This window comes from Medicago sativa, chromosome 8, assembly GCF_051527215.1.
Source record: "Medicago sativa cultivar Bolivia chromosome 8, Bolivia_mono, whole genome shotgun sequence".
Taxonomy (NCBI): domain Eukaryota; kingdom Viridiplantae; phylum Streptophyta; class Magnoliopsida; order Fabales; family Fabaceae; genus Medicago; species Medicago sativa.
In genome coordinates this window covers 69,694,585-69,713,985 of record NC_140756.1, presented here as the reverse complement: position 1 = coordinate 69,713,985, position 19,401 = coordinate 69,694,585, and the positions used below count along the sequence as shown (strand labels likewise).

The 19,401-nt window shown below is 35.6% G+C and overlaps 1 protein-coding gene across 1 annotated transcript; it reads right to left on the bottom strand.

The window, feature by feature from the left end:
• Window positions 1-40: 40 nt before the first annotated feature.
• LOC146900995 (Transducin/WD40 repeat-like superfamily protein) lies at window positions 41-18,405 on the bottom strand. Its single transcript, XM_085733375.1, has 24 exons — window positions 18,021-18,405; window positions 16,330-16,439; window positions 15,553-15,718; window positions 15,351-15,451; window positions 15,175-15,247; window positions 14,935-15,070; window positions 14,621-14,781; window positions 13,569-13,693; window positions 13,381-13,480; window positions 12,259-12,355; window positions 11,570-11,621; window positions 10,535-10,636; window positions 10,305-10,451; window positions 10,009-10,171; window positions 9,692-9,922; window positions 9,412-9,572; window positions 8,289-8,417; window positions 8,063-8,180; window positions 7,786-7,981; window positions 4,835-4,946; window positions 4,602-4,756; window positions 2,026-3,445; window positions 1,473-1,667; window positions 41-929 (listed from the first exon to the last, which is right to left on the bottom strand). The coding sequence occupies exons 1-24, from the start codon at window positions 18,151-18,153 to the stop codon at window positions 459-461; spliced, it is 4,854 nt and encodes a 1,617-aa protein (XP_085589501.1). The 5' UTR covers window positions 18,154-18,405; the 3' UTR covers window positions 41-458.
• Window positions 18,406-19,401: the final 996 nt, after the last annotated feature.

Sequence of the window (19,401 nt, the reverse complement as noted above, 5' to 3'; positions counted from 1 at the left end):
TAATATGATCAATTTTGCAGAAAATAAAATACAAAAGAGCTTGTTAAATCAGATGATAAAGATACATAAAGGGAACACAGACACTTGGTAGTATATTCATACCGAAGAAAACTCAAATATAAAGCATGCACACAAGTCTTCAAAATAAACCCCAACAGATATACAATCTCGCACAATAACTTCATATTCATATTTCCATCTTCGCAGATGTACAACATAATTACAATCAAAAGAAAACAACATATTATGTAATCACAAAATTCATCGTCAGGAGTGGAGGGAAAAAGCCGAGGAAACATCAAAATCTCACCGAGCACATAGCGGAGAAACTATAATCAAGATTTGGTGCAAGAATTCTGTTTCCCACTCCCTTGTATATTTCTCTAGAATGTAGTTCTTTACAACAACTTCACTAGGTGACACACGTTACAGCAAGTATTGTTATACATCTTGGAGGCTCAACCAAATGGTGAAGGAACTGATGCTGCAATAGCATCAGATCTTTTGATGCTTCCCATTCCACAGACGATGCATCCAGGAGCGGTCACGGCAGAAAACTTGGCCCCACAGAGATCACATACATCATATCCAATGGTAGACAGTCTGCTTAAAGTGGCAGAACAGAACTGCGAGGGATCTTCCAAGGGATCAATGGACTTGTTAGTCAAACCCCTCTGAACACATAGGTCAACCAGGCTCCTAAATTCCTCCTGCTTGTTTGAAGGTGCTTTGGACAGTAGTAGTTCCAGCATTTGCTTTGAATATGCATAATTTTGAACCTCCATATTTCTTTTGATGGCAGTTCGAATGCAATTTATTCTGTGCTTGGCAAGAAGAGGTAATGAACCGAGATGACGCGAAAGTCTTGCCATCTCATCTTTTGCACTGATTGCACTTGGGCCATGGACTCTCTGCAGACGTCCTATTTCCTGCAATAACAAGATATTTTCAGTAATCCAATGTATTACTAAACTCACAAGTGAAAACAATTATGGAGGTTCATGTCTAACAGAGAAACTTTCCATGTCTGACCGGCATGCATAAACAATAGTTTCAGCTCAATCTATAGTGTGATTAATGGCTGTTTCCAATTTTCAAGCTTAGACCCAAACTAGAATCCAGTGTTCATGGATGATAACTTCTCAAATGAAATGAAAAAAAAATAAGAGGCTGGGTGTTCCATATTAACAAGGAAATGTGAAGTATTTTCTTCATATATATTCAGATGGACTAAAAAGTAGTTGAGTTGTTCTGGCTATTTTAGGAATTAGTCGACATCCCTTACAACATGCAACAGAGGTTGACATCACATAGGACATCTTGATACAGTTTCTGTGATACTATATGCTTATGGCCTAGAGAAACAACAGCTCATGTGTCTAATTTATATTCATTACTATTTATGATTATTATTATTGGCCAAGATTTCAATTCTATCTATGTTCTTTAAAATTACAGAATTGTATTAGTACCCGAAGAAGAGTGACTGCTATTTTATATTGAGCACAAATTGTCGCTTGAGCTTTTATATCACTTCCACGAGATTGATCCTTGGCCAATGCAAGAAAAGATTCATCAAAGCAAGACAACGCATCTGAAAGATGGTTTAGTTCCAAGTGAGCAAGACCAGTCTTGAAACATACAGAAGCCGGAGCACCACGGGGAACCTGTCATTAGAAAATCCATTATATTCAGCAGACGTGTCATTATCATTGAAAAAACTGTATCATGTATTACTCATACGTGCAATAGCTAAATCGAAACATTTTTCTCAGCAAACTTTCCTAACTTCTCTAGAAACCACAGAATATGGATAGGAAAAACAGGAAAAGAATGTGTATTTCTGTTTCTTGTAGATGCCAACTCAATGCATAAAATCTAATTCCTGCATTTATCCCCATATTCTTCCCAACACACAAAATAATCCGCAAAACTGTTTTAGAACTATAAAACCTCAAACCAAGAAATAGTGAAGTGTACTCCATTTGACTTGTATGCAAATCCTATACATGTATGTATTTATACCTGTCCAGGATGCACGGAAACTGGTGCAGAACCACTTTGTGGAAGCTTCCCTGAATCAGCTGAATTTGGTACTCCAAGTACGCTAAGATCAAGAGGCTGGTTAGAAATTTGGGGCTGAGCAGGCTGCAACTGAGGTTGGGGCGTGACTGCAGCCTGAGGCATGGACTGCGGTGGGACACCACCATCAGGAAGTCCTATGGACTCGACCGGAACAACAGGTTGTTGAATGGCTTGATTGGAAACACCACCTTGAAGACCAAAACCAGCTTCAGTCGCACTAGCTTGATTTGGAGTTGTAGTATTGCTAGTTTGAATCCCTGGAGTGAATTTTGAGAGAAAAGTTCCAGCAGGAGGCAGTGATGCAGCAACGTGAACAGAAGAAATTGTATTCTGAAAGAAATCCTCTGGAATAGGCCCTGTTGCAACTCCCCCACCCACAGCCCCAGTAGTTGGCTGTGAAATCATTTCTGGTTGAGTTGAGGCATCTGTACCAAAAAGGTCAACAGGAGTTGAAACAGTAGCAGTAGGAATTCCTGTAGTTGCTGGTGGCAGGGACAAAATCTGGCCAAGATCCTGGCTTCCGCTATTTGACCTGGTCCTCATTGGTGGAGGTAATCCTTCACCAAGTTTAAACTGTTTAGTGGCTTCTTTAATCTTATTCACATCCACAGTAGAAGAGGAAATTGGCTTGTCTCGTATTTTAATGTGTATTCTTTTAATTTTGGATGCTCCTTCTTCATCGCTACTGCTACCATCAGCAGCTCCGTACATAGATTTCTTAAATTCTTCTTCTGCTTTAGCCTGCTCATCAGCAGATGAATTGGCAAGCTGTTTGTTAAGGCTTTCCAGACCCATCGATGAATCACCTTTGGGATTACCAACCACATTCGGTTGATTAGATATGGATTTAACTGAAGATAATTCAAGACCATTTACTTTATTGTCATTGCCTGCTGGCATGAAGGCCTTGACCAAACTATCTTCCCTCACCTCAACAATATTACCTCTTCCTTTAATTGAGCCTAAATACACACCAATATGATCTACAATAATGGATGGAACCGTACCATCATCAGTCTTCATGTATGGCGTCACCTCTGCAGCAAGTTCCCACTGAGGTATGTCCTTCACAGTGGTTGGGGTTTTAATTTCCCAGTTTCCACCACCCCATTCAGGTCCTTTTGGAACCATACTCTCGGCAGCAAAGTTGGCAAATATACCTTGTGTCCATCCAGTAGATCGAACTCGTAATATCCTTTCACAATACCGCCTCAATTCTGAATCAAGGCCTTCGTCTTCCAATTTCTGTGCAAGACGCCGCATGGCGCTGGGATTAAGGTGGCATATAAACAGATCAAGCATGCCTTCATAGTCTGCTATGGTTTCAAATGTTTCTTTTGCACTATCAAATTGACCAAACCTGCAAGTTACAGCACATTAAATTATAAAAGTAACTACAAACTTGAATATGCATCTAATAACTAAAGTACCACTACAAACCGCACAACAAATCACCAATTCTATGAGCTCCAAGTTCCAACCCTATAGGTGATACATGAATGTCATAGAATACAGTTGATACATGAGGAGCAATAAACCAATGCCGGGAAAATAGTATTATTATCACTGATCTTTGCCTTCATAAGATTATCCACATAGAAACAAGAAAGGGTTTTTCTATCATGTGCAAATTTGCACATGTTAAGAAATTTAAAATGGTAAGTTTGTCTTGAAACTTGTGTATTTTATATTAAATATATAACTTTTTTAATAAAGAATTAGTGTTTTTCAATGAAAAATTAATACTTTTAGTTGTCTTATCATGTACAACATTGCACATGTTAGACAAACCCAACAAGAAAATAGTCTGTCAAAGCTAACTTGAACCATTGCACATGCCGAGAATCATTCACATAATGGAAATACAAATAAAGCTATAAATGAGAAATGAACAGAAATTTATAATATCAAATAGAGATTACGATTTTGTAGTAGAAATATGAAGTTGAATGTATTTTCATTAGAAAAAAATTAGGAAAAATGCAGATAATCAGAGCAATGCTCCTCAGGAGAGATTTCTTTCCAGCTCAAAAGCTAAAAATACTAAGAAATGGAGATAAAAAGCAACTTCCCTCTACTTACTCCCCCATTCTGCAAACCATTGAGGCCAAGTTTGTGGTATAGGTAGGGGAAACAAGAGTGGAACGAAGTAGGCAGAAAGCTTACTATGGTTGCACACTCACTCATATCGTTGCATTCTCACTTCACCCAAGAATAGGTCACAACCATCGAATTATAGTTATGAATCTATTGTGATGCACAGTCATTTAAAAACTAATAAATAAAAACTACTATTTTCTTGCCTATTATAATATCAACACATTTATAGATTAGCTAATGGTTGGTCTTAGAAAATAAAAGTAAAGCATATTAATTAATATAGACATTTAAGGCCTTGGAAGTTGGAACAAGAAATTATTTAAGCAGATATGTAGTAAATGGAACACATAGTTCAATAATCCTGACAAGTACAACAGCAGCATCATATGGATACTGAAATTTCCAAGTTTGTCTACCTGATACACGCATAAGCCAACTGCCTGAACCGATGAAACAAATGAGATGTGGGAGGACATCTTGGATAATCTCTGGAACGTAGAAATTCATCTTTCAAAACAGATAAAGCAGTGGAAAAACGAAGAGCTTTAACAGCATAGACACCTCGCATCACCTGTGATCAGATTTTCATCATGTTCAGTAGTTCAGAGAGACCAATGATAAATTGATAAGACAGAATTTAAATGCTTACCTGCGTGAACTGCGGACCTGATTGTGATAAAGAGACAGCTAAATCTCCACAAACCGGAGATCCTTTTGCAAGGATGTCTAGAGACCTTGGTGTTATGCGCAAACTGTCAAACCTTCAATCAGATGCAAATTTGATGTGTCAATCTTATCAGTCTCAATATACATTTAATTTAAAAAAAAAAATGTGCTCTCCAAGCCTAAAATTGGCTTTTTTGCCCAAAAGATACAATTTGATGAGTATTGTAGAAATTTGGGGCCTAATTCATCCTTACAAAACCGGCTTGTAAGGTGAGGAGTGCCTCCTCTTTATAAACTCTTATCAAGAGTCCTATCTAACCAATGTGGGACTAAATCCACCCCCTCAAAGCCAACACAGGCAACTCAAATGTCGCAATTAGGCGACTAGGGGGGATCGCAATAAAGGCGGAATTTCCAACACACCCCCTCACACTTGGGGGCTCAATGGGCCTGAAGCATGGCAATGCGGAATCCCAACGGTAGATCTTGGATAGGCTCTGATACCATGTAGAATTCAGGACCTAACACATCCTTACAAAACCGGCTTGTAAGGTGAGGAGTGCCTCCTCTTTATAAACTCTTATCAAGAGTCCTATCTAACCGATGTGGGACTAAATCCACCCCCTCAAAGCCAACACAAGGCAACTCAAATGTCGCAATTAGGCGACTAAGGGCGGATCGCAATAAAGGCGGAATTTCCAACAAGTATGGTGCAAGTTGCATATTATTTCTAAATGAGTAATGATATTTGTACAACCCTTTTGAGACAACTTTTGGGACAACCTTGTTCTCTCTTCTCATTGGTCAAAACAATAGAAAGAGAAAAAGGAAGAGAGAGAATAAGAATACAATGTGACTATGAGAGAGAAAGTTGTTTAAAAGTTGTACCAAAATGGTTGTTCATATACCATTTCTCCATCTAAATATGGCGTAAATTGAATCTAGTTTGATGTAAACTGTGGCTGCATAACAAAACTTAGTTCCAGGTCCACAGCTTAAAAATACAAATAACAAATTAAATCTAGTTTAGTAGTTTTTTATTTAAGTGGAGGCCAAATGGCATGACATAGGTTTGGAGCTCGTTTCTTAATACTATTTTACTAAAAGTTATGGCTCCTCCTCCTCCCCTTGTTCTAACATGCCACTGCTCCTGTTCAAATTGCATCAGCTCTAATTCTCACTATTTGTCTTGGTGGTGTATGTTCGTCGTCATCATCCTTGTTCATCATTAGTATGCTATATTATAGTCACTTCCCTACTTATCTTGTGAAGGTATGGTAGGACAACAATCTGAAATCAATGGTCCGTCTACAAAAGTTGAAGTGGGGTGTTATATTGGGCAATAAAATGATGACTGTGTTCCCACATATTAAGATGTAGAGGGAACAAACTGAAATGATCGTGGATAGTCACCCGATGATGTACTTATATTCTATTTCGAACTTCAATATGCCTATGTGTTTGTCATTATCTATCCTTGAAAGTAATTCTACATGTCAACTTCATCTTCCAAGCTATTTGTTTACAACAAAATACAAAGTATGAGCAGTTTCCTATTTACTGACAAGAATATTGCTAGGTGAAGCTTATCCCCCCCGCACAACATATACAAATAAGGAAAATCAATGCTTTGTATGAAGTAATTAGTGTGTGGTTAGGAGAGACAAAGTAGTCCTTGAACGTGTGCACAATATAATATAATGATAGGAAGGTTCACATAACAAAACATTTAACATTATTTAAGTAGATGAAGCAATGTTTCTTAAAGCACCATCAAACCATGCTCCTCACTAAGTGACAATATATATTGTTAGGTGTGATGCAAGTGCCATATGGATGAAGCAGGAACTACAGGGAAAATCATTCAGGATGTTCATTGGGCAAAACACCTTATCTTCGCCTAACATGTGAATGCATTGAAGTTCACCAAGGTTAGATCAGTTCCATAGAATCAAATTAGTATATATCGACAATGCATCCTAGGAGATCCAATTAAATCAACGACCTTCAAAACATTAACAAGAAACTTACAAGTGGATTGGCAGGTTGACAGCATGGGGTGACAGGGAGTGGTAGGGGCGACAATATATTTGTGATTTATGAGAGCGTATATTTCCAATTTAAAACTACGCACGTGATTAGACAGACAAGATTATCATAGTATATGGGCAAAAAGGACTTGCGGCCATAGGACACAATTACAAAACAACATAACAACATAAAAAAACCCCAATCAAAAAGGACCATGTGATAATATCAAAATGGATAATACCAACAGAAAAATACATGGGTCTGAGTAATGAAAGTGAGCCATGTCTCGCAAGGTCAGAACATGATTTATCCTTGGGTCAAAGTTTGAGGGAAGGTCAGAACAGAAAAATACAAGGATCATGTCAAACCAACAGAGGAAGCGCAACACACGCCATTTCACTTTCAATCTGAAAAGAGTTGGGACCCTGGAGCTGACTCTACTCATTTATGGCATAGGTAGATGACACCTTAACTCTTCTAACGATTGAAAGCTTCAACTAAAAAAAGTATTATAAACAGAGAAACCATACTCTTCATTGCTTTGAGCCATGACTTCAATTAGGGGGAAAATCTACCTTAATTATTGCTTAGAGCCACAGCATTAGTAGGAAATTATGTGAGCAAAAAATAGTGATCCAAACCTAAGTCATAAGCCTTTAGCCATTCGATAAAATATTTTTGGAAAAGATACTAACATAAGTTGTGTCATACAGTCATGAGACCTGCACTGAACACAGTTCATGTACACCATAATGGGAATTTTTTAAACTTTCACCAAACTAGTAATATTCACATCAAATTGCATCTGTTGGGTAAAATGAGCATAAAAACTTCAGCTATACAGAAATAAAATTGTATTTTTCAGAAAAGAGGTCAAATTTCAAAAGTATATAAAAAGGGAACCTTGACGTTATTTGGTACAGTATTTCTGACAGATCAAGCTTCTGCTCAAAGCTTAGCTGCATTGTGGCAAATCCAATAAGAATTGGCTCAAGAAGACCAACAAGGCAACTTTTGATCTCTACCCCCTTCTTCTGTCTGGGATTTATTTCTGTAGGGCTAGCGAGCAACAATCTGTCATTCAAAGCCCCAACCAAGACTACAAAACAAAATCATATAGATCAGCTGGACAATGGATGGGTAAGATAGTAACGTATCAGTATGCAGCAAAGAAAATTACCTGCATATGGCATACTGATTGATAGGACAGGCCTCACTTTTCCATCCCAACCAAGTATACTGACGGCAGTAGTAGTAGAGAAAAGAAGGGCCGGCCCAACCCACAAAAGAGATCTAAAGTGAGCTCAAGTTAAGATTTCAAAAAAGATAATATATGTGATGCAAGAAATTTAATGCGAATAAATGGTTCCTTGGCTTCAAAAAGAAAAGAAAAATTCAAAGGATATTAAAGGAAGTCCCTTGTCAAAATTTGTAGAAGTTCCTGCTAGCACATCGAGTGCCGCCGAAACAATAAGGACTCTGTGTGTCGTTAAAATTCCAGCAACATTTCCCCGTAGTGTCTCTTGCCAGTGCACCTGTCAAATTTGAAGAAGCGTTAGTGAATGAAGTTATTTACTATACTTCCACAAACAAGGAATCTTATAATCATTGTCTTTTTGGCCAAGGAAATAAAGGATGAAGGAAATAAGATCTTAACATATTTTATCCCTGTTGTCCCTATTGGAAACACCCTGATTAAAGTCTTAGGATCATGTACAATAATTATAACCATCATGTGCTACAGAAGTTGCACTTTAATTAAATTTCCTTGTAAAATATTTAAAACAATTAATGATTGCCCTTCTATCTCCTATTCCCAGAACCTTAACAATCACCTCGGAAAGCTCTAAGAGAAAAATTATTTAGTTTGGTCTACTTTATTTGAGATTGGTTCAAAGAGATCTGAAATTGGTTCTGAATGACTTGAGATTGAGTTGTTGGTATGTTTATTTTTATAATAAAAGACAAGCACAAACAAATTCTAGTCGGATATCAAATTCAAGACAGTCTTATCACTATAGTTGATTCATGACAAAAAGAAAGCCAACGAAAGTGAAAAAGGTTGGAGGATACTATCTTTGGCAACATGATTACACATCTTAGAGACTTAGGCATCAAGCCAGTTCAAGGTGAGCTACAACTTCATTGGATGTAAATTTTTTGGAGATATAAATTTTAAATTATTTTCAAAGAAAATTAATCTTTTTTAATTACATATAAATTCATATTTTGTAAATTAATATTTTAATAATATATTTGATAATATGTTAAGAGTATCTTAATTAATCTCGTAGAATCAGTTTCTAATCTCAGAGTACCTTAAATTATCTTAAATTATCTCCTATGATCAGTTTCCATATTACTTAGTTATTGTCATGATTTATTTCCTGAATTCCCTTTTATTTAGGTTAGAAATAATCATTTAAGAACTAGTGTTTAGTCTTTTGAATCTAGTATCAAATCATTACCAATAACATTACACCATTATGATATTCAAAGTCTGACGACCCATAACTTCAACAGTCATACCTGAAGTACAATCTCGTTTCTTTTTAACTTAATTGACTTTTTTCCATCACTTTTGGTGGAAATATAATGGCCATTGGCAGTTGAAGTTGATAAGCGGTACCCTTCAATGAGCTTTACTAGTCCAATTTGGTTCCCATGAGAAGCAAACATCAAAGTAGAATCTACAACCAGAGAAAGCATTTTCAATACTTTATTTTGTTGATAAACTAATGTGAAAATAGATAGATAGTAGATAGGTATGTTAGCTAAGTTTAAATTATGTGTATACATATTTAAGCACCTAATGGCGTAGAAAAGATACGATCAACTTCAGTTTCAAACATAAATGGTGTCGGGCCACGAATTGAACCAACATTAGTCTCTGTAGGTTGATTTTCTTCAAGAACTTTATCATTGTCCTTGACTTCTTGGGAGGTCCCTCCTGGCAGAGTATATAGAGCTAACCCTGTCCTGTCCTCATCAAGTATAGCAAACTGATTTTCATTGGAACCAATAAATGCTGCATCTCGACCTACAAGATAGTTACTTGAATTATTTAAACATTATGCAAGAACTAAATTGAGTAGAAACAGATAAATGCATTACGGGAAGAAATACCTTTTACTGTACTGCTTTTACTGTTTCCTGTCTGTACATCAGTATTTTCCCAGTAAAGCACAACTTCATTTGTAGAACCACTAAATTCATAAACTACAAGAAATAAGCGCTGCTTTTTACTGTGAATCAAATATTTAGCTCGGTACTCCACATTTCCAGGTATCTATAGAAAATTAATGAACAATAATACACAGTTGAGTTGGCTACTGATAAACATATTTATGTTATGTAAAATGAAAATTTGATGGAAATACAAATACATGAACTTGTCAAAAATACTATTCTCTCTACATTACCAAATTATAGAGCTTCCTGTAGATAATATCTGACCCAGACGAAAGGCTATGTGCCATAAGGTTCAATCCATCCATATAGAACGCCCTGGATGGATAATGAAGAACTCGGTTTGCTTTATTAAAAAAATTTAGCTCCAAATGATATGGCTGGCATAGGATATGCAGTGTCAGGTGATTGAAAAAAAAAAAATCTAAACAAATGTCTTAAATCAAAGTCACCACGATCATACCTCACAAACTGGAAAGTCCTTCAGATGATGCTTGGTATCTAAAACAGTGATGAGGGGCAAGCGTGATATTGGAGAGATTTTCATATGGCCTTCCATAAAATGCTACAAGATTCATGCAAATATACCATTCAGAAACAATTGAAAAACAAAGACCTCTCACTCCACTGCTCTGTTTTCTACCATATTTATATGTTTTGTGCTGATATACTATAGAAAATGAAAATCATTTTTTTCAGCTTTGTTCTACTGCAACTTCTCTGGAATAAATTGTAAGGGAAGAGAATTTTGTCTGCCCAAAGGACTTGAATTGGTTTCTCCTTGAAAAAATTAGAGGTTTTGGCTTTTGTAAAGAAGCTAAAATTCTATGCACAGCTGTCTTTGCTGATCTCTGGTGTCTGATTCTGGAAAGGAAAGCTTGGATTTTCAAGGGTACTTTGCCATCTCTATACTACATGTGGGACAGTGTTATTTTCTCAGATTGTCTGCTGTGAATGGCTCAATATGACTATTTGGAGGTGTTTCTTTGTTAGAGATGCAGAGAGATTCAATCTCTCAGAAGCTATTTAGTTTGAGAAAATGTTTTTCTTGGTATCTGCTTTTATTGTCAAAATGTCACCTTTTCAAAGTGTATATGAGAAACAGTGAATACAATAAAAAGTATGATATTTTCCTGTAAAAAATTTAAAAATAAAAAACAAAGTGACATTTTTGTGGCTAAAAGTAAAACAGAAATTGAAATAGAGAACATCTTCTCAAAGTAAATAGGCCCTTTTCTGGCGAATTTTCTAGGTTTTTCTTTTCTTCCGTCACAAAATTATTTTCTCTATTCAGATTTTTTTAAAAGGAAACGCACTCTAGAATGCTAAACTAGCTCAAGGAAATAACTAGCAACTTCTCAAAAGCTTTTCTAGGAAATTGAATGAAGTGCAGTAAGGTTTGAGTTCCATTGCTTCTTTTATCTGACATTCCGGTTTATACTAGCACAGGATGATTTTCATGTGAGAATAAGCTTCTCTATAATAACAAGAGACGTACACTGTAAAGAAATGCCTTCCTTGCAATGTCTGATATTGTAAGATTACTATGGCTGCAAGATAGAGATCAGATATCAACAATTAAAAAACTTAAACCACTTTATGCCACAAATCATATGTACTGAAAATAGTAAAGTGCGGGAGAAAGTAATTGAGCACAAGTTACAGAGGAATCTGTTTAGTTTCACATCTCAAACTAGTGACTTAAAGATGTTTCGTCAAAATGAAATGCAGACCCCTTGGGAACCAAGCACCCCAACACCGTGTTACTAATGATCCTAGTACCCAGGATTAGATGCAGCCCCAGAAACTTTTAACAATATTGTGTTGCAAATAAACCCCATATACAGATATAGGTATCACGTTCAAATTCAGATAATAAGCTGTGCTACACAATCAAGAACGAAATCTCAAAACAAGAATAGCAGTGGATTTAGAATCTAAAGAGCATCATATAATTAACTTGCAACATGCTGCAAATAAACCCCATATACACAGATATAGGTATCATGTTCAATTTCAGATAATAGGCAGTGCTACAGAATCAAGACCAAAAAAAAACACTCAGAACAAGAATAGCAGGGGTTTAGAGTCTAAACAACATTATATAATTAACTAGATGGATGCTAACACAATAATAGAATAATAACTGATATCTCTTCCTCTATCTAACTGCAGATTCTAACTCACCCTTTTAGATGATGCTCTTGGAGTTGAGCTTGAAGCTGATGGTCTGCTAACACCCCAGATGATCCCAAGGCTGAAAGTTTTTCCTTTATAACAGATGCTGCATAGTACTCTTACCATCAGCTTATCTGATTAAAGAGATGGGTGGAAACAGAAGAGAAGTATACAAAAGTATACAAATATGACTCAACTAATAATTAACCATCTATGACATATAACTACAATGACCGAGACAAAGACTGAGATATCCAGACCAGTCACTTCTTTTTTTTGAAGACAAAGATATGAAACTTTTATTTAATATTTTGTAATGTGTAACAAATTGTGTACTGAGTTTGGTTTTTGGTAGCCAATGATTTGCAAATTCAATTTTATATTTATTAATGTTTAAGAGAAATGTTTTTATTTTAATTTTCTTAAATTACAATAATAATTTTATTCTTTTGTTATATACGTATTGTATCCTTATCCTATATTTTTCAATGAATGACATGAAACATTACAAAAAATAGGGGGGAGGGAAAGTATATCTATTATCTTCAACTTTCTACAATGAGCGAAGAGGTAAATCAGTTACCCCATGAAAACAAGCATTGAAGCTCAGAAGAAGTTTCATACAACACAATGTTCTATGTTGATAGATGGAAGTATGGCAGCCAAAGTAAAAACAGACGCAATCAGTAGTTAGTTTAGAGGTTCTTTAGTTTGAGAAAATGTTTCCTATTTTTATTGATTTCACTTTTAATTACAAAATATATCATCTTATTTTACCTCATGTTTGAAAGATTTGTATAGGAAGTAGTAATAACAAAAAAAGTTGTATTCACAATTTCCTATGCAAATCTTTGAAATAAAAAACAAACTAAAACAAGTGGCATTGTTACAGTTAGAAGTGATTGAAAATTAAAATTCAAAACATGGTATTTTCTCAAACCAAAAGGCACTTATTCAGATAGAAAACATCATGTGCATGTTTGGATTATCTTATTTTGGAACCCCAAGAAGTGTTTTGGCAGTTACCAAAGAGGTTTTGAGGAAGAGTGATTCTTTCTCCAAGATAAATTGTTAGCAAACATGTTATAAGGACTCTTTGAACTTTGTTTCTAGATAAATGAAAACAGTCACCTGAAGATCCCCTTGCACTTTGTAAAACAGCAAAAAGTTGCTTTCTCCCTTCTCTACTGTATGAGGCCTTATTTTTTGAAGTTTCAGCACTTGTCACATTCTGTCGAAATAAACACCAAGTTTATTTATATTCCATATTATATTATCCACTAAAAAGTAAGGCATAAAAATGCAAGGTAGCACGTAACTGCAAACACTAGGGCAGCTAAATTCGATTTTGGATGAAATTCTATTGCTTTAATTCGTGGCAATGGATAAACTGCTTCTCCACCCTGTTGAGAAAGGATGCGAGGGATATCAATTGATTCAATTGCTGCATCAGAATGTATACATATTAGCCAAATACTTTTAGTCTCAAAATAATAGTAAAAGAATGAAGTAAGACAACGGTTGGGGTGTGTGTATCATATGTATATACAAAAAGATTCTAGAAGTGTGGGGAGGGGGGAAATGCAGCAGTAGAAATCATCCACAGACCACAATATACTTATTACTTAACATAACCAAGCTAAAAATACCAACTGGTAGCATAGTAGTTAATAGCGGATAGCGGCGCGTAGCGGCCGACCCCAAAAATGCTATAGCGGGATAGCGCATAGCGCTATGACCGCTATTTCATAACTTTTTGTACACCAGAACCTGATGCTGCCATGGCTATGTTGTCCACAAAAACAACAAAAATATGGAAACATAGAGAGCAGAAAAGAGTTTTATATGAACAAAACAGAGGATTGTTTGTACAAACAGAAACAGAGAGGGCAGAATGAAGTTTGGAATCAATAATAACAAAGAAAACTAGAACAAAAAAGTAACAGGACAACAAAGTTTGAGATTGTTAAACAAAAAACTAAGAGGATAACAAAAGGCCTTTTGCGTTTTGTGTTTTGCAGTTAAACGCCGTTTTGCGCAAGAATAAAAGAAGAGAGAAGCTGAACTTTTTAGGTTTTGAAGAAAATGTCAAAAATACCCTCTTTTTTTTTAAAACAAAGACAATTTCGTGATTTTCTCTTAAAATTTAATAGCGGTTTTAAACCGCAACCCGCCCGCAAAACCGCTACGCAGCGTTGCGCCGCTATAGCAGCGCTATCTCACACCGCAACGCTATGGCTTGTTGCGTAGCGCTCCGGCACCGCACCGCACCGCGCGGCCGCTATAGCGGCGCTATTGACCGCTATTGACTACTATGACTGGTAGTAATCAGGTATTCGACGTAAAGGCAGAAAGGGTCAATATATCTAACCTGCAGGCTCAAAAAAACTAGCCTGTGTAGAAGGTCTATTAGGATTAACTGTAACACGTGTTTCCCAAACTTGTAGATTTCCATCCTTGGATAGAGTCACAAGTAAACGCAATGTGGGGAGAAACGCAACTGATTTTATTGGTTGTGAGCCAACTTGTTTTCTGAAATTTGAATAAGAAAATGTCAGATCTTGCTAAAAGTAAAATAACATTCTGAACCCTAAATTTTAAAGATGACCGCAAAATAAAAAATTACAAAACTACCAGGTCTCTGTTGGGAATAAGGAAAACTAGATAATAAGTAACTACACTCACATTCCAATCATACTTGGTCTCTCTGTTGATACATCCCATGCCAGAAGTGTACCCTGCCGATCCCCAACAAAAATCCACTCCAGAGTTGGATGAAATGCAAATGCACCAGCCCCAATAAGCTTAATGGTATTGTCAACTGAATAGAAAACGTAATATAAATAATACTGCAGATAGGATTGACAATGAAATTAGAAATATAAACCATATGAACAACAAGAAAATAATGTGGGAAAATCTCACGTTGAAGTGTGTAATGAACAGCATAGGTATGAATGTTATATGCCCGAATCAAACCTTCTGCATAAGCAACATACTGTGATGGGAAAACAATGAAGTCAACGGTTAGAGTATTAGTGTATCATTATCATAACATCGTAGGAGACTCGACACTAGACATGTATTACTGCACACATTACCAGTACAGGGAGTCGAGGATGACAAGCAAGATTTACGATAGCCTTCTTCAGGTCTGGTTTGATTTTGGTAGGCGTTCGACCGCCTTCAACAGTTCCAACAACTTCATTTACAGAAAAACAGATATTGAACAGAAATCACGCCCATCAGTAATCATACCGTGACAAATGCATTAATCTAAAGAAATGAGAAACCATAACCGACCTGTAACACTCATTCTCTTATGGAACCCAAAAAACACAACAGGTTGGAGTGGGGTTAAAGCCATATGAACTTCTGTATCAGAAGAAATTTGCTCGGACTTTTTCTCAGGTGAATGCAAAACACAAGTTTGCTCCAAGTCAAAATCACAAGAACGTATTGTACAGTCCTACAAGTGTAAGAACAACAGGTGCAGTTATTTTAAAAGAGCTCTAATCAAAATATACAAAGTTACAAACTAACAACATATTAAGGGGTGTTAATACAAGTACCAGAGTGAATAAATGTTAACAATGAAATTCACAGAGCAACCTAAACTAAACGGGTAACCAAAAATAAATAAATAAGCAACACAAAATTTCAACAGAACAACAATATCTGTGCCAGTCATCTAAGAATAAAAGAAAAGTTGTATGCATTTTGTGAATATATAACTTCCTAATGTTACATGGTTTTCTTTTTCTGTACTTCATTAAAAATACACTTCAGCAAATCACAATGTTTGTCCCCACCATCTCAAATAATACATCCATCGGTGTTTTGTTTGCATATTATTAACTCTAGCCAAAAAGTACATATTACATTTCTGGATATCATTTATGGGCATCATGAGAACAACTAAACTACAAAGTACAAACCCTTTAATTATATTTCTGATTGAATCACAATCTTTTGCAGCACCGGGTCCTTCTATAGTTATTACTTTTTCATTTAAACCTTGCATTTAGGATTTAACATATAGTAAAAGATTACATGATGAAAAGTTCAAGCAGGGCCAACCTGGAGGATTGCAATCACAGTGTGTCCACTTGTTGGACTGTAAGACATTCGAACAGCAGGCGCACCAATGTCAAGAGCGGAAATCTTGCTTCCAGTTAATGCATCAAATTCTGCATGCATGGAAACAAACCAATAAGTAAAATAATTGTGCCAAATCAAGTCAGCAAGCAACAAAATGCACCATGCAACAATGATAAGTCCACCTGACATAGCAACTCACGTGATTTGAAAATGTGTGAAACTATTTTATTTATAAAATACTGCTATAGTTCCATATAAGAAGCCTTACCAAATTCACACAAAAAATAACATAGATTACTAAACCAATATATGCTATCAGTAGTTGACAAGCTCGCTACTGTTACAACAACAACCAAAAGCTATCTCTCAATAGATGAAGTTGGCTACATGAATCAAACAACGCCATCATGTCCTATCATGAATCATGTGATCATGTCCAATGACTGGCTATTATAATCGAAATCTCTCTTAATGGTTTGGCTTACAACTTTCCATGGTCTTTCTCCAACTCTAGCTATTGGATTATCCATTGTCTAATCTAAGCTCCTAACCAGTGCTTTTACAGGTCTTCTTAGCGCATGCCCAAATCACTTTAACGAGACTTTACGGTTGTTAAAGAGTGCCACATCGGATAAGATATGGCCTGACAATGTGTTTATAAGTGGGGGCAATCCTGACCTCACAACCGCGATTTTTAAGAACCGTTTCATTTTTTATTTATTTTTTTTGTAGATGAAGTGGTCCACCATCTGAAACTCACACACAGCTGTGAGGTCCCGGGTGAAGACGTCTAACCTAACAATATTGGCACTGTCAGTTGAGCTAGGCCTTACGGACAGGCTTTACCATATTTTCTACAATAGGTATTAACCTAACTTTCTCTTTAATGTTTATTTTCACTCCGATCTTGTCTTCTCCAACTACTACTCATCTATCAAATATTCTCATTTCTTTGACTATAATACTAAACTTACTTTCTTGGTAGCTTTTCAACGCATGGTATTTAGTCCCATAAAGGTAAGTCGTAAAGTGGTGTTGTGTGTAGTAAAATGCTTCTTTAGGTGTGAGCAGTACTCTTATATCACATATCCACATATTACACCACAAACGTTCCTCCATTCCATCCATCTTGTTTTGGATTGTAGAACTTATGAAAACAGCTTATGGCATTGTTTCACAATCCATTTTCAGCTTATTTATTTTCATAAGTTATCCAAGATAATTTACGAAAACAGCTTATAACGCATACAAAACAGTTTAACTGTATTTTATCTTTTGCTGTAGAAATAGCTTATCCATAAGTGCTTATCATGATATCCGCTTGTGTTATAATTAGTGAATATATATATATATATATATATATATATATATATATATATATATATATATATATATAGCAACATAAATTAAGTTAATTACAACCAGTTCCAATGTCACAGATCAAATCAACAAAGAAAATTTATTTTATTTTCTAAACATGCTTCATAAATTATGTCTGAAACAATAACTTAAGAAACATTTCAAAACCGCAACAAATAGCACAACCCAGAAGAATCAATTACCATGATCAAATTTCAAATTAGCATAATTAGCATAACACAGTGAACTTAACTCGCTGAAACGAAAACACAATAGATTGAAAAAGAAAGAGAGTGAAGTTATTCACTCACCAACGATGTAAGTTCCAATGGCAACAGCAACAAGAGCTTGATGAGGATGAAACGAAGCAGCGTGAGGCTGCAACGGCCTAACACCACGCCCTATATGGCGTAGATCTAGATGCTGCAACGTACTCCACTCCATCGAATCACGTTAATCAATTTCAACCTAAATTCTCAATCTACAACTTCATCGAATCACGAAAATCGCAAAATGATGAAGCGGAAATGCAGAATTCAGATCTTGCACGCAGTTTTGACGATGCGAAGAAGAATGAATTCGGTTATGGAATTGAAAGAGAAGAGAATTGTGAGATCGCGAAGTGCAATGAAGAACTAAGAGAGTAACAGAGAAGAAAGTGCGATGAATTTGATTTTCTGTTGAGTTGAATAGAATGAGAAATGAAGACTGTAATTTTTGTTTGTAAGAAATTTCTATATTGGACTTAGTTTGTAATAAGCCCAATGATATTTAGTTTGATCAATGACAATTTTGCTTAAATTATGATTATTTATTTTTTAATTTGTCTCTGACTTTATATCGTACTCTCAATTTGATCCGTGAAAATATGAATATTTTAATTTAATTTTTCATTGTGTATAACGTTTCTTGAATTATTCCGTAAAAAAAATGTTTCTCAAATTAATCATTTAATGAATGTTTGTTACTAAAAGTCGTGTATGGGGATTGACTTCTTAAAAAAAAATGTGTGTTCGTTTAGTGTATTATTTGTAAACAAAAATGGTATGCGACTTTGTAGTGTAATATTGATTTTGTTTGTGAGAATATGACTGTTCTAATTTAGTCCATGACTTTAAAAAATGTTTAACAAATTTATGTTTTTGTGAATGTTCGTTCCTAAACGTTGTGGATGGTGATGATGTGCTTGTTGAGTATGTTGCAGGCAGTTTATTAAATGGTCTTTGACTTTGTAAGGGATCCAATTGTGGTCTTCGATAATATGAACATTGGAATTTAGTCTCTAATTTTGTAAAATATTTCTCAAATCCATCATCTTGTGGAAAGCACGGCGAGTCTTTAGAAGATGAAGCCACTTGTTGGACAATTGGAGAGATTTTGTTTTCATTTTTCTTGTGGCTAATCATGGGGTCCCCTTTTGAAACATAAAATTGCTTGACCTCAATCATCAAGAGATTGGGTTCCTCAATTTTTTTACTCCATAACAAATATGCATAGATTGTGTTCCTCAATTTTTTTACCTCCGTAACAAATATGGTGTCAAATTTAGAAAGAGTCATAATTATAATTGAACTATTTCTAATCAAACCATGTCAAACGTGAAGCAATATAAATATTTATTATAAGGTTTGTCTAACATGTGCAACATTGCACATGTTAAAGCAACTAAAAGTATCAAGTTTTTATTAAAAA